This window comes from Alternaria novae-zelandiae, assembly GCF_023758075.1.
Source record: "Alternaria novae-zelandiae strain BMP 2774 chromosome Unknown scaffold_1, whole genome shotgun sequence".
Taxonomy (NCBI): Eukaryota; Fungi; Ascomycota; class Dothideomycetes; order Pleosporales; family Pleosporaceae; genus Alternaria; species Alternaria novae-zelandiae.
In genome coordinates, this window is record NW_026056961.1 from 2122788 (window position 1) to 2137092 (window position 14305).

The 14305-nt window shown below is 52.3% G+C and overlaps 3 protein-coding genes across 3 annotated transcripts; 2 read left to right on the top strand and 1 right to left on the bottom strand.

The window, feature by feature from the left end:
* Window positions 1-665: 665 nt before the first annotated feature.
* J4E88_000684 (uncharacterized protein) lies at window positions 666-5169 on the top strand (the record flags this gene model as incomplete). The annotated part of the gene is made up of 9 exons (XM_049394358.1): window positions 666-832; window positions 879-1325; window positions 1375-1464; window positions 1515-2098; window positions 2148-2229; window positions 2294-2558; window positions 2609-2631; window positions 3272-3834; window positions 3887-5169. The coding sequence occupies 9 exons, from the start codon at window positions 666-668 to the stop codon at window positions 5167-5169; spliced, it is 3504 nt and encodes a 1167-aa protein (XP_049260187.1).
* Window positions 5170-5937: 768 nt separating this feature from the next.
* On the top strand, window positions 5938-6878 carry J4E88_000685 (uncharacterized protein; the record flags this gene model as incomplete). The annotated part of the gene is made up of 3 exons (XM_049394359.1): window positions 5938-6049; window positions 6104-6130; window positions 6202-6878. The coding sequence occupies 3 exons, from the start codon at window positions 5938-5940 to the stop codon at window positions 6876-6878; spliced, it is 816 nt and encodes a 271-aa protein (XP_049260188.1).
* A 4145-nt stretch (window positions 6879-11023) lies between these two features.
* Window positions 11024-12801, bottom strand: J4E88_000686 (uncharacterized protein; the record flags this gene model as incomplete). The annotated part of the gene is made up of 2 exons (XM_049394360.1): window positions 11024-12351; window positions 12402-12801. 2 exons carry the CDS (start codon window positions 12799-12801, stop codon window positions 11024-11026), a joined length of 1728 nt encoding a protein of 575 aa, XP_049260189.1.
* Window positions 12802-14305: the final 1504 nt, after the last annotated feature.

The following is a 14305-nucleotide window of genomic DNA, read 5'->3' on the forward strand; positions in this document are numbered from 1 at the left end:
AAAGAGGCTGGAGATGACGAGGAGGGTATTCGGTCGTCGATGGGGTTTATGGATTGGTCACGGGCGACTATGTGAAATGTCCTGGCTGCGCGTTGGTAGGCGGAACGTTTGGGCATGGCCTACAGCTGGCCGGGCCGTCATTTGTTCCAGAGTCCAGAGGTCGGACGCACCTGCCACCACCAACGGGTACGGATGCCTAGGCTCTACGCCACCCTGAACTGTGGCTATCTCTAATGCGCATAGATTCTGGCGTAATTTCTAAGCAAACCCTGAGATATAACTACTTACACGTTGCTCTACGTACCAAGAAACACGACAGTTCCTGGCACTGCTCCCAAGACGCCCGCACTGACTCGCGCGGCCGCTGATGTAACCGACCCTTCGACCCTCAGTGCCAACTCTCCGAGTCGCTAGGCCACCACTACATCAGCAGACCGCATGTACTTGCATATTCCTTGTAGCATATATACGTATCAAATGCAGGCCTATTACCTCTCCGTTACCTGTTTGTGTCGAGCGGTTGTCCGGAAGCCTCGTCTGCCACTCACTGCCCCATCTGACACAGCCAGTGACCCTGTTAGTTGCGGATCATAGTCTGGCCTGTCCACACTTGAATCCTCCTTCCCACTCCTCCTCCGTGACATGCGCATACACGTCTCCTCATAATGGCCGAGTCTACGTCTTTTGACGCGAATGCTCACAACGGCAACACCGATTTCCACTCGCCGCGACCGCGCAAACCCACGAGAATCGACTTGCTCAAGCCCCAACTCAGCGACGAGGCGTTTAACAAGAATGGCACGCTCCGGGAGCCCGGCTCAGGCATCTCTAGGTACATGGGCACCTCTCTCAACGCGATACATGGCTGACCTCAGCAGTGGAAGAAGCACGCCCATACCCGACGATGCCCCGCCTTCCGTCCAGGCCTCCTCGTCCGCACGCAGGCAGATACGCGCCCAGCACAAGCAGCGCATATTCCCTACCATAGACTACGTGGATCGCGTCTCCCACTTCGACCCAAACAGCGACTACCATGACTTCCGCGGCTTCTTCGTCCTGTTCTGGATCGGACTTGCCATCATGGTCATTACATCGATGCTACGCAACATGACCGAGACCGGATACCCCTTTCAGATGAGACAGTGGGCGCTGTTCAAGGAGAAGGTTGTTGAGCTTGGTCTGGTTGATGGGGCCATGGTGTTCAGCACCGCCCTGTCGCTGCCACTCCAGAGGCTGTTTCTCAAACAGGGGTCTCTACGCTGGAACACGTCTGGCATAGCTATACAGAGCATCTTTCAGGCAATCTGGCTTGCTTTCTGGACTACGTACGCTGGCCCTGGTTATACATTGTACTGTAGACTGACCAATGCAAAGATACCCTTTCATTCGCGACTGGAGCTGGACCGCGCAGGTCTTCTTCACTCTGCATCTGCTTGCGATTTTCATGAAGATGCACTCTTACGCGTATGGCACCAATCAACTAGAGCTTCGATTGCATAGCTGACCTTGTGAAGTTTCTACAACGGTCATCTCAGCGAAACTCTACGTCGCTTGAACGATCTTGATACACCCGACAAGGCCAGCAAGGTAGCTGCAGTGCGCTATCCAAGCTCAAGCACTCATTTGCACGAGATCCCGCAATCGCCCTCGCAGGAGGAGCCTGACCCGAAGAAGGCAAATGCAGAGTATCTTGGCCAGCTGAGAGATGATCTCGCATTGGAGCTTGCTTCGCCTCTCGGAAACGTCTCCTACCCCAACAACCTCACCCTGTATAACTTTGTCGACTTTATCTTCTGTCCGACCTTGTGTTACGAGCTGGAGTACCCGAGGAACACCAGCATCCGCTGGTTAGAGGTCTTCTACAAGACTCTTGCCGTCTTCGGATGCATCTTCTTGATGGTCATTACTGCGGAGGAGTTCATCCTCCCAGTGCTAGACGTATCGGCTGTGCGACTCCAAAATTCCAAGGGTGCTACGGATTTTACGTTGATACTCAGCGAGACTATCGGTCGTCTGCTATTTCCATTCATGATTACTTTCCTGCTAGTCTTTCTCGTCATCTTTGAGTACATCCTGGGTGCTTTTGCAGAAATAACTCGTGAGTTTCCACGTCCAAGCCCAGCGTCCGCTGCTAACATGAGATGCAGGCTTCGCCGACCGTCAATTCTATGCAGACTGGTGGAACAGCTGCGACTGGTTAGAATTCTCGCGCGAATGGAACAAGCCTGTGTAAGTTACGTCCTCATACGAGTCGCATGTGAGAAATATACTGACTGGATGCGTTGTGGTTTAGTCACCATTTCTTCCGACGACACGTCTACTCTGCATCAAAGAACCACATGTCCCGTCCTCTGGCCACCACAATCACCTTTCTCATCTCCGCATTGGCGCACGAGCTTGTCATGGGCTGCATTACACGAAAGTTCAGAGGCTACGGTTTCGTTGCGATGATGCTCCAGATGCCGATTGTGATGTTGCAACGGAGCAAGTGGGTTAGAGGCCGCACTCTGCTGAACAACGTCCTCTTTTGGTGCAGCATGATCTTGGGGCTTAGCATGGTAAGTTATGAACCTCCGGCGTATATCCATGAAGACTAACGTTTCGGCAGATGTGTGCTTTATACGTACTTGTGTAGGTCTTGGAGGATGTTGCTTCGGAATAACTTGATTTGTCGCATTGACTAGACTTGCGAAATACCCCTCTCTACGTGTCCAGCACGTCTTAGGTAGATAGAATATTTCTCTCCCATTATATCCGCATGGTGCGTTTCATCGAGTGCTGTGTCGGCCAGCATGCTAGCAAAAGCGACGGTCGCAATTTCGCAAGCTTTGCCATATGTGACGTAGTGGCTGCCATCGTATTCGTATGCAGGGCGGCCAGGGATTGATACGTCGGTGGCGCGGCGGGCGACCCCGCGTCACGCGTCGCGGATTGGGAAGAGCGAGCGGCGTGCAGGGATGACGTTGCATCAACTATACCTGCACATGCAAACAACTGCCATATCGACTGGAGGCCTCGCCATTCAGCATAGAAAAATAGCTACCCTAGTTTGTTACTCGTTATTAGTTCTTTCTCAAGCTCCATCTTGATTGCAAATCGAATCGATAATCGCAGGTAATGATTTCATCGTCCGTCACCGGACCCTGCTAGCTAGCACCACGGGTACCTCGGAACATTCACAGCACACAAATAGCTTGGGAGCAGCCACAAAGGGTCTAGGTATCCTGTGGCTTTGAATCCCTCGTTACTACCTCCCCCAGATCTTTCCAAGTCCCATCTTTCCGTCAGACATTATCATGTCGGAGCTACACGAAGCGCTCGCGTGCCTCCGGCCGAAGGAGTTCAGCGACGTCCCTACCGACAACCTCCAGACATTCCTATCCGAAATACTGGCCAAAGCAGAAGTGATTGCGAACTCTGTGCCTCCACCACCCAATGGAACACCTTACGAGTCGTCACAACGCACCCGAACCGAGCAAGAACCTGCAACGGGCTCCAAGGACCTCACAATTTCCCAAGTCCGCCGGCCACCACCTGCGCCAGAGCATGAAGAGCTGCAGAAGTCATGGGGCAAGCCCGTGAAGCTAGGAAACAATGACGCCGCCACAGGCATGAGCGTCTACAAGATGGCCGGAAAGGACAGACATGGAGCTTGGTTTTCGCGCTCGAGCGTACACGAGGGCCTCGGGTTCGAGAAGTGGAAGCGCGCCATGAAGAGGGAGTTCCCGGAGAGTCTGGAAGTCCAGGGCGGCCCCGGCGAGGGCAACATTAGAGGCATTGGAGGCGACCAACGGCTAGAGGACATGACAGTCGACGGCGTTGGTCAACTGCAAGGTATGAGAGGGCGAATATTTCCAGTTGCCTGTAGCGACTAACAGATGCGCAGTCTACCAGCTATCCGCGCAGTTCCCTGGTCCAACCTCACCGCGAGAGTTCATCACCCTACTCATCACCTCGGATACATGCCTTACCGATGCTTCCAAAGTCGTCAACTCAACACCGCGACACTTCATGGTTGTTTCCATACCCTGTTCACACCCCGATGCGCCGCCCCGAAGCAACATGGTGCGAGGCTTCTACGAGTCGATCGAGATGATCAGGGAGATACCCATGGGCGACGGCGACGCAGAGACCAACCCTATCGAGTGGATAATGGTCACCCGCAGTGATCCTGGTGGTGGTATTCCTCGATTCATGGTCGAGCGAAATGTGCCTAGCAGCATAGTCCAGGACGCGGTCAAATTCCTCGACTGGGCGTGTGCCAAAGACGACGACGTCGAGGAAGATGGTATGGCAGGCAAAGACGACTCTGCGGAGACGCCCAAAGCGCACGACACTAAGCGCACATTCTCCGCAACTGACGCGAACGGTATGGGCGCCGGAGTAGGAACCAGCATAGTGGACAAAACTGGGGAGGCTGGCAGCCAATACAGCTTACAGCGCACAAGATCCGATAGCTCCTCAAGCTCGTCGTCTTCCGGCGATTCTTTCGCATCTGCAGAACAATTCACTACTGCCCGCGAAGGACTCCCAATCGACCGAGAGATCCCGACACCATCAACTTCGTCGCAACAGTCCCTACCGTTGACAGAAGATAGCCCACACCACAAGGGCTTACAAAAGATTGAAGAAAAGAAGGAGCAGCTGAAGGCGAAACTCGACCAAGCGCGCGAAAAGCAGGAGTCGGGACTACAAGCTGAAAGCCAGAAGGCGAATGCGGACATGCAAAAAGCAAATGAGAAGCACGAGAGGGAGAAGAAGAAACAGAAAGAGAAGTATGAGAAAGAGATGCGCAAACTCGAAGAGCGCCGCGAGAAGGAGACAAAGAAACTGCTCCTCCGCCAACAGAAGGAAGCAGATAAGAATCAACTTGCCAAAGCGCAACGCGAGCGGGACGAGTTCAAACAGCGCGTGGAGATACTGGAGCAGGAGAACAAGTTGATTAAGGAGCAGATTGGTGATCTGCAACATGAAAACACGACGCTCGTATCTCGGTTGGGAAAGACTCCCGAAGGCATTGAGATCCTGAGGTCGATCAAGGAGGGGGATAAGGGTAGAATAAGGGCAAGCTCAAGAACGAGTGTGAGCTCCGGGATGAGTGGAACGAGGAGCAAAGCTTCGAGTGGTTCGTCGAACACGCTACCTAGGGCTGGTACAACAAACTTCTGAGCCTGAGTACGGGTAAATGGCGTTACTGTCTTTTCTCTTCTTCCCTTTATCCTTCCTATGAGGTACTATTAGCGAGTGAGCAAGGCGTAGTTCAAATGCGGGCTATGAAATTCCAGAGTACCGAAATCGAGACAAACGATTGCCAAATAGCAAACTCGAATGAGAAACCAAACAAGGAGTTGACGCATCTTGAATGGGTGCTCTCAATTTATGAACCATGCGATGAGCGAACGCGTGCGTAATCTATGGGCGCATCTCGCCTCTGACTAGACCCCACTTGGGTAGGCATCCTCGGTCTTGACCTTACATCCCGCATGTAGACATGTACCTTAGCATACACGTTCCTGTTCGTCAACGATACTTCTCGGCGCCTCAGTTCTAATGCGACGGTCATAGATACCTATTCTTCATACAAGCAATACGTCCTTGGCGAATGACGACTTTTACGGCCCGATAAGCAGCCACTTGTCCACGTCTACCAAGCACATGCCTTTCGACCCATGTACAGGAATCATCTAACGAAACCTACAACTTTGATTGTTTGGCCAAGTTTAGAAAGAGCAGAAGAAGGAAGGAGTCAAAGTGTCGAGCTGAAACAAACGAAAAGAAGCAAACACCCTCCCCCGCCATCTGGAAAAACAGCACCGGACCCTGCATTCTTCTTTTCTACAGCCAGGGAGCCAGGGGAACTTCGAAGAGATATAGGTAGCCTCACGGTGACTATTTCACGGTGTTTTCGAACCACAGCCTGAACCACACCTTGCCAAGATGGCAGCACAAGCAGAGAACAGCACATACATGACACCCAGCACAGCGCCCAAACTCGCAGGAATGGGTGGTTCCGTGAAGCCCACACTGCTAGCCTTCCATGGCTCAGGAAGTAACGCGACCGTACACACAATCCAATTAGCAAGACTAATGAGGGTGATCAAAGACCATTTCGAAGTCGAGAGTCTGGAAGGTATGCATACCCCATCTCTACCCAGCTTCCCACCCTTCGACACGCGCTCGCATGCTAACAAAGATCCCAAGCGCCATTCCCCTCCCAACCCGGCCCAGGCATCCTCCCCTTCTTCGAAGGCTGCGGGCCCTTCAAACGCTGGATGCAATCCAGCGTCACCATCTCCGACATGAAAGCCGGCAACTCCACCACCGCCATGCCCTCCGAAGTCGAAGACCTCGTCCGCAGCACCGTTGAGCGCATCACCACCAGCGGCGGCAAAGTCGTCGGTCTCATCGGCTTCTCCCAGGGTACCAAAGTCGTAGCCGGGCTCCTCAAAGGCTGCGAGATTCGACGCGCACTCGCTGAGAAAGGGAATGATGTATCGCGGCTTGCGTATCTGGATTTCGAGTTTGGTCTCAGTGTTTGTGGCTCGTATCCGCCGCCGCTGATTCCGCCTTCTGCGTCTGCGGCGCTTGATGCAGCGGTTTCGTCTTTTGGGATGAGCGTCGAGGAGCGCAAGGAGTTGATGGAGGGGAAGATTAAGTTGCCGGCTTTCCATGTTCAGGGTCTGCAGGATGAGTGGAATTGGGCGGGTCAGGGACTGATTGATGGGTGGTATGAGGTGGGCGAGGGAAAGAGTGTGGTGAGGCATTGGGAACAGGGTCATCTTTATCCTGTGCAGCCGGAGGAGAGCCAGGAGATTGGGGAGTGGATGTTTGGGGTGCTGGGCCGTGGAGATGGGAAGTTGGGTAGTGAGGCGCGATGATAGTAGCTGAGGGTGCGAGGAGTAGCACCTCATACAAGGGAAAAACTAAACACCCTAGGGCCTATATTAAAATGAAAAAATGTGAAGTAGGTGGCCCAACGTCAACGTCGGCTCTAGGGTGTTCAGCTTTTCTCTTGTATAAGGTGGTAGTGTGAGGATAGTGGGCGCTGTAGATCATTGCGTGGAACAAGAGGCAATGATGCTAAGTAAAAACGGAAAGTTAGAAGAGAAGACAAGTCACAAGCAGAGAAGATAGAGTTGCAGTTAACATATTGATTTGATGAAGTGCTGCGAAGATTCCAACCACAACCAAAACCCCTTGAAGATATCCTTGAAGAACCAACACACTGAAGTAAACCAGGCCAGAAGCCATTCCTTGCACCCAAAGACCAACAAGATTCCTTGCTCAAACCACCAAGACCATGAAAGATCGAAAAGCCCATGAAGAACCACCACTACCACCACCAAGTCCAAACCTCCTACCACCATTCCAAGTCCAAACTGACCAGCCGAGTGTGCGCCAATCCAACAACCGGCAGAGGATCTCATCCAAAGCTCTTACACACCGGATGCTTCTGCGAACAGTGACCACGTTGATATCAGCCGAAGCCAACCAGAACCCCATCGAGGCACGCCAGTGGTATGTAAGCAGGGAGTGCAAGACCGCAGTAGTGGTTGTAGGCCAGGTATAACAACCAAGTTGTCATTGACCTTCTGTCCTCCTGACACAACCACAAGCCGTCAAGCGCTCCAAAAGCACAACACAATCTTGTAAGGGTCTCTCACCCGTCGCAACCACTCGATCTGGTCATTGTCGCGCGCCGCGGTCGGTAGGGAGAGTCGAAGCAATCTGTCGTAGTCGCAGGTTGGTTCAGTCGATGATGGGTGGACTCGTCCGATCGGTTCTTGAGCTTTGTCGTATGCGAAGGAGCATGCTGGAAGTCCAGAGTGATGATGAGGTTGATGTTGGTGTGGAATGAAGTGAGGTGAGGTGGAAGTCCAGCATGTCCAAGATGGATGTCAATGAAGAAGGAGTTGATTGAAGTTGTTGATGTTGTTCTGGTGAAGGTCAGTAAAGGATGATCAAAGAAGGAAGAACATACTTTTTGTGTGTTCTGAACGAGTCAGAAGACATGTTAGTGAACAAAGAAGAGGGGATAGAGGCAAACCTTGAAAGCTTCTAGGCTATAGCAGCTGGCACTTGGTGGAAGTGAAGTCGACATGAACGTCCAGTGAAGTGTTGATGGATACCAACATGTTGATGGCTGAAGTTGGAAGATGTGATGGTGTAGCCTGAAGGTATCCGAAGATCAAAGTAAAGGCTTCACATGATGTGATCGTGTAGAACTGGAGAAGGTCGAAGGTATTGAAGAAGTGTTCAAGTATACCAAGTGCCAAGGTAGAATGAGTGAATGTATGTTGCCATGATGAACCTAATGAAGGTCAAGGCTGAAGAAGGATGAGGGAGGAAGAGCTTGAAACTTGGTAAAAGGTACCTGAGCTCCAAATTGTTGTGTTGGCCATTGGGCGTTATGATAGTGGACGTGGAGGTAGCCAAACTAAGTAGGCCCTCAGGGCTTGGCGGCGCTAGCGTCACGTGATACCCTACTAGCGCCTGGCCGGCAGATCATCGGGCTGCCTGCGTCGGCTGGAGTTGCTCAGGTGAAGGGGGAGTGTGGTGGTTGAGTGACCGTTTGTTGTGGTTGAGCCCAGGCAACCACTTACCACGGCAACGCTAGCCGGGGACAGCACGCCCGTGAACGAAAATCGAAGTGCCAATATGAACATTCGGGGTATGAGAGTATCCGTACCAGCATACACATTGCGGCATTGTCGCTGCTAGTCTCGCCAGGGCGTCCCGTGGCTCACCTTGCTTGTAGCCAGCGATCCATTGATGACATTTGATTGTCAGCCAGAGTCGAAGCTACTCTTTTGCAAGAATGAGAGACTGTAAGAGCAAAAAACGTGAGCTCCTTTGTAAGTGAAGTCTTCCCTAAGAACGTAAGGTGTTCTGACGAGGTAGCCATGATAGAGCTGAGCGTCTCGACAGCAAGGTGACCGCGCAAATAGAAGCAGCTTCAGGGTAGCATGAAGTCTCTGGCTATCTATACCTAGCTATGTATCTTCTCTATTGCTGCTGCGTCACTGAGGTGGTTCAACGGCTTATCTAGGTAGGTAGTGACTGGGGCTGCGATGAGCGACGAGGCGGCGCTCCAAGCTGGGTCAAAGGTACATTCAGCGAGCGATCGCCGACTCAATGCTAACGAGGTCGCCTGCTTCTTGTTCAAGTGCTCGGGCTGCCGTCCGTTCTCATTGCTCCCAGAGGCACTCACCAACCGACGGTGAGACCTAACTCATGGCGGACGATCGCCCCAACAGCAGCTGCCGTTCAATTCGATCGCCAGTCCGCCCAAGCATGCGCAACTCGCATTACCCTCGCATAAGACATAAGGAAGATCACGCAGAGCGTCCCTACTACAGCGGCCCGGTGAGTGACAGTCTGGAGGCTGCGCCGCGGCTATTGACTACGGCAACGGATTGCCATGCGCAACCCAGCCAGCAGGGCGGTAGCAACTCCGAAGACGAGATGGCAGATATCTACTACCGTAGAAGAGCCTTCGGCAATAAGGGCAACCTACAGAGCTAGGAAAGAAATCGGTTGCGATACAAAGCTAGAAGCAGGCTCTGCATGGCTAGCTCTTGCAGCTATTCATGGATGTGACGGACGCAAGAGCAAAAGAGACATGAGAACGCAAAATATATCTAGCCTTGCAGTGAAGTGGAGTCCTCACAAGCTCGGAGTATGTGTCATGGAGACCGTTAAGCTAGAGATGCCGAGAATTCTCGCGAGCTTGGAAACGATGATGATGATGTTCAGGCAGTGCTAGGATACTGGTCAGGCTCATAGTCTAGCTAGTGTAGCGGTACATCTGTCGGTCCTATCTTCAAGCCGGCATCTTCGAAGGTTTGTACAAGTGTTCTGGTGATCGCCGGTTGCCGGTGTATGCCATGAGCGGCGCTCGTCCTTCAAATGCCGTCGTAGAATCATGGCGTTTGAGTTCCGCAATGCCAATAGCACCGCCTGTTTCAACATCCTAGTTTGAAATCATGCTGATATCCGATTGACCTGTGTGTTCTCACACCGTACATAAGCTAGCTCAAAAGACAGATACAGGGTCAATGAGTTACAAAGTGCTCGTAGCAAAGCATGACTTTGGCGGCATCAAAGGCCGAAGAGTGATTTTTGTTGAATCCCGGGACGGTACAAAGAGCAGTAATGTAGGCATTGTCCGATAAACATACTGTCCATCCAGTTGGTACCATCGTCGGCCAAATCTCGTCACTATAGCAAAGTCAAAATGTAATCAACCCGCAAGCACCTCGGTTCAACAATTTGTGCGCCTGCAAAGGGTCTGAGCATGGATCGTATAAAGATACTAACCGTGGTTAGCTCGTGGGTACAGAGTACCTAGGATCCTGAGTAAGCTTGACATGACGGCAAGGTCCTTACCTCAGCACCCCACGTTTGTCCCACGTAGCACGTGCGCCGCTTACCAATACCTAGGTAATGAGAGCCAACGGGTGCACCGAGGTAATGCTGCGCGGAATTCTTCTAGGCTTTCTCCACTGATCCATGGCGTCGTTCCCCAGCATTAGCGGCCCGTCTCGGTGTTGAGCGACTGTATCCCTAGCTAGTCTCGCGACGGAAGGCGTGTCCTAGCGTACCTAGGGAACATCCCCGACCGGGCCTTCTTCCTACTTTGAGCATCGCGTACGAGGCGACATGACGGTACACATAGCGACATCATATTCAACCGGTGGTACCGTAAGGACGTACCAGACGCATTGCACGTGTGCTTACATCGTGCAGTGGTATGTCGGAAGCTGCACCAGTCCGCCTGGGAAACTCCGACGACACTGTGGGGCGATGTGGGGCACAATACACATCATGCCGAGGCGCAATTTTGAGTGCTCGAGATCGTGAAGGAATATCAGCAAGGAGATGCTAGAAAAAATCGTTGATGATAACGAGATATGGGAATGAAAGGAGGACATGATGTACAAGTGCAACAACGCTAATTTGGGTATTCAAGACGACATGGTGAGATGAGAAAAACCTATGTCGCAACAATGGCTGGGCCTCTTCAAGTCCGTAGTAAGGCTTCATCAATCTCCCAATCTTCCCAAGTAGGCTTATCGAACCCGTTGGGACGAGAGCTGCGTAGGAAGCCGTTCCAGTAACCTTCAACGCTGACCACGGGTCGGATAGTCCTGACATTGGCGTTGAATCCCTTGCTGTAACACTCCTGCATGTGTCGGTCTTCAAAGAGCTCTGGATGCGTTCGTCTCATCGTCTTCAATGCTCTCTTTCCCACTTCATCTACCGAATCGTGATGTCGCAACTGAAAGAACTCCTGGTCATGTTCTTTGCGTAGCTCCGCCATCATACGGTCGTCGTAGAGTCCAAGTTGGAGTAGGTAGATATCGTACTGAACCAACGACGTGGTACCTAGGTAACTTCCACCAACCTTTGCTCGTCTGTGGAGTCCAACTAGTGCAGCGATGGTGCCCATGCATCCTGTTCCATAATCACTCATAGGGAAAGGTGGTACAACAGGCTCACTCAATCCCATTGCTTGACCCTGCGCCCATGCCACACCCGTCACGCAGTCTGCAATTTGCTGCCAGCCTGGACGTGAGGACCATGGCCCAGTGTGACCGAAACAATTCTCGGCAACGTAGACAAAGCCTTTGCCGCGCTTTCTGGCAAGACGAAGGAGCTGCTCGGGCCCATATCCGAGACGATTTAGACTTCCGGGCCGATAGCCATCCAAAATTACATCTGCCGATTGCAAAAGCTCCTCAAAGGTCTGACGGTCTCTTGGGTCCTTCAAATTCAGGTCGGTGGTATGCTTGCCGATGTTTGCATCCACTTGGAAGAAAGGTACGTCGGAGAGGTTCGGCGATGTGACCTTGATGACCTCAGCACCGTATTCGGCGAGCCCCCGACCCATAGCGGGCCCGGCAATGATCCGGCACAGTTCAAGAACGCGGATACCGGCAAGAATCTGTGGTTTGGGCGTGTTTGATGACTTGAACGGAAAAGGAGCCGCGGGAGTTTCGCTTTCGAGAGTTTCCACCTTCCAAGGCGGTTGCTGAAGAAGTGTACGTCCGTGTGGGGTCCTTTGGAAATCTTCCCACTTCAGGCATGTCACACCAGCTTGCCCAATCTCTTTATTCATCTCTTCGAGTTGATCGACAGTGTATCGGCTGACGTGATCCTCGATGACCTTGATGCATTCATGGTAGTCTGTCAGATCAGGCCGAGATCCTTCGAGGCCGATCATGTTCAGCGCTTTGGTTGCCTCAAGAGATCCATGAAGATGAAAGTATTCCCCTGGGTTCTTGGTCTGGTAGAGGTTTGCGGATAGTCTGCGGTACAGGATAGATTGTGCTTGAAGCAAATCGGTGTCTGTCTGGGTCAGTATTAATCGTCGGCTACGCTGAGGCAGTGAGTTCAACCTTTAAGTAACTTCTTAGCCCTTGGGTCCGATTTATCGAACCCGCCCACTGTGGCTAGATAGGTAGAGAATAAGAATGCTGTGGCTCTTTCAAGATCGACAGCGATACCCCGTGGCTTCTGAGCATCTTGTAGATCGGCGATGGCAGATGCAACTCCTGCTTCAACCGCCTTGAGGGCAGAGATGGCCTCTGTTTGCTTCAGTGGGCTGGGAAAGTATGGGCTTCCGGTGTTTGCCGTCGAGAACTTGATATTAGCGATGTGTGGCAGCGACTCTTTGGGCAGGTTGTCTTTCGCCTTGGTGAGTAATTGTTCTAATGCTGCCGTGGTTCCCGCCAGCAATGTGTTGGCGTGCGTGGCGATTTGATGGTGACTATTGTCAGATCCTAGATATGGCGCCATTTCGAGGAATGTAAAGACAAAACAGAACGGTACAAGATTGTAGCAAAGGGGATCTCAGGGTAAATACTCGTAGCCCTTCCAAAGACGGCCCGAGGTAAGGTTGCGTGGTAACGGCTTTGCCGTTGAAAAGCTGATTAGCGGCATATCGAGCTTGTTGACCGTATGCGGTCATGACCATTGCTATCAGCATCGGCTAAGAGCGTCCTGCATACCAACGGGTTGAGTCTAGAGGCGGGCTGGGCTGGGGTCTGTAGGCCGATTTCATGACGATCGGCAGACGTCCAACGCTACTCGATTTTCGGAACAGTGGGAAGCCCAAGCTTCGCAGCTTCGCGACAACCACGAGGGACTCGTCACCCAATTTCATCAGCAAGGCCATCAGGATCTTACTGTGATCGTCTCCATCTCATCAATACAGACGGCGAAGGTTGCAGGGCCTTTTTCCGCGTCATTTTCGCGTCGCGTTATGGGACTTCCGTGACTCGCTTCCATCATTACCACGAGTGCATCTTCCGACCAGCTCATCCATCCGTCGCGTCGGCAATGTACTCCCAGGCATTGACCATCCGGATTCGCACGTGATAACGACTGCGACTACCCGCGGACTCGATACCGTAATGACGCGACCCAAGGTCCCACCAGGTTCGTCTGCGCCCGTACTGGCGACTTCACGGCTAATTTGACGCGTCGCAGACCAACGACAGCGCACCGCTCAGGCATGCGAGAGTTGCAAGAGGAGAAAACAAAAGGTAGGTTCAGTTCCTCAACTGTTGCGTCACGACGTTTTTTGCACTCGGCTACAGATGCACTTGGCACATACCCCTGTCAACGTTCACGACTTGCAACTTAGTTCTTGCATGCCATTACGCTAGCATCTTGACGTTGCTATGCTCACCGGTCGCCGTGTGGAGGCATTGCGGGAGGCCATCGGCTAGCTGCGCGGCTTCATCACGTTGTTCAACAGGAAACTGTCCGGCTGGGCGATGCTTCACCCGAACGCTTTGTAATCATGGACAACATCTGCATCGGCTTCTTCGCAGGATGACTCGCGGACACGTGCAACTAGGCTCTCTAGTTGGCATACGAGACTGACAGATCACAGTGCAACGGCTTGTGTCCCTGCAACACATGTGATAAGGTTAGGTCCCCATCCCAATTACATACTGCAGTGTATTGATCAAAGATAGCGCAAGTTTACTTGCATATACGCGGATCGAGATCCGAATTCTCCAGGCGAGGACCGACCACCCGCAAAGCGACGTACAATTGAAAGTGGCAATGACAGCGACGGTTCTATGTACGTATCTCGCATCTTGTCACTCTGCCAATTACATGGGACTCTGCACTCCTCTAAAGCATTATTCACCGCTACATGCCTAGACACTTTCCAAGCATAGCTTTGCTCACTGCTCGCATTATAGTCCAACTGACAACTCGGCTGCAAACATACCGGCTGTTGAGCACGCCCAGACAACGCCACTGTCATTACATAACCGCACGTCTT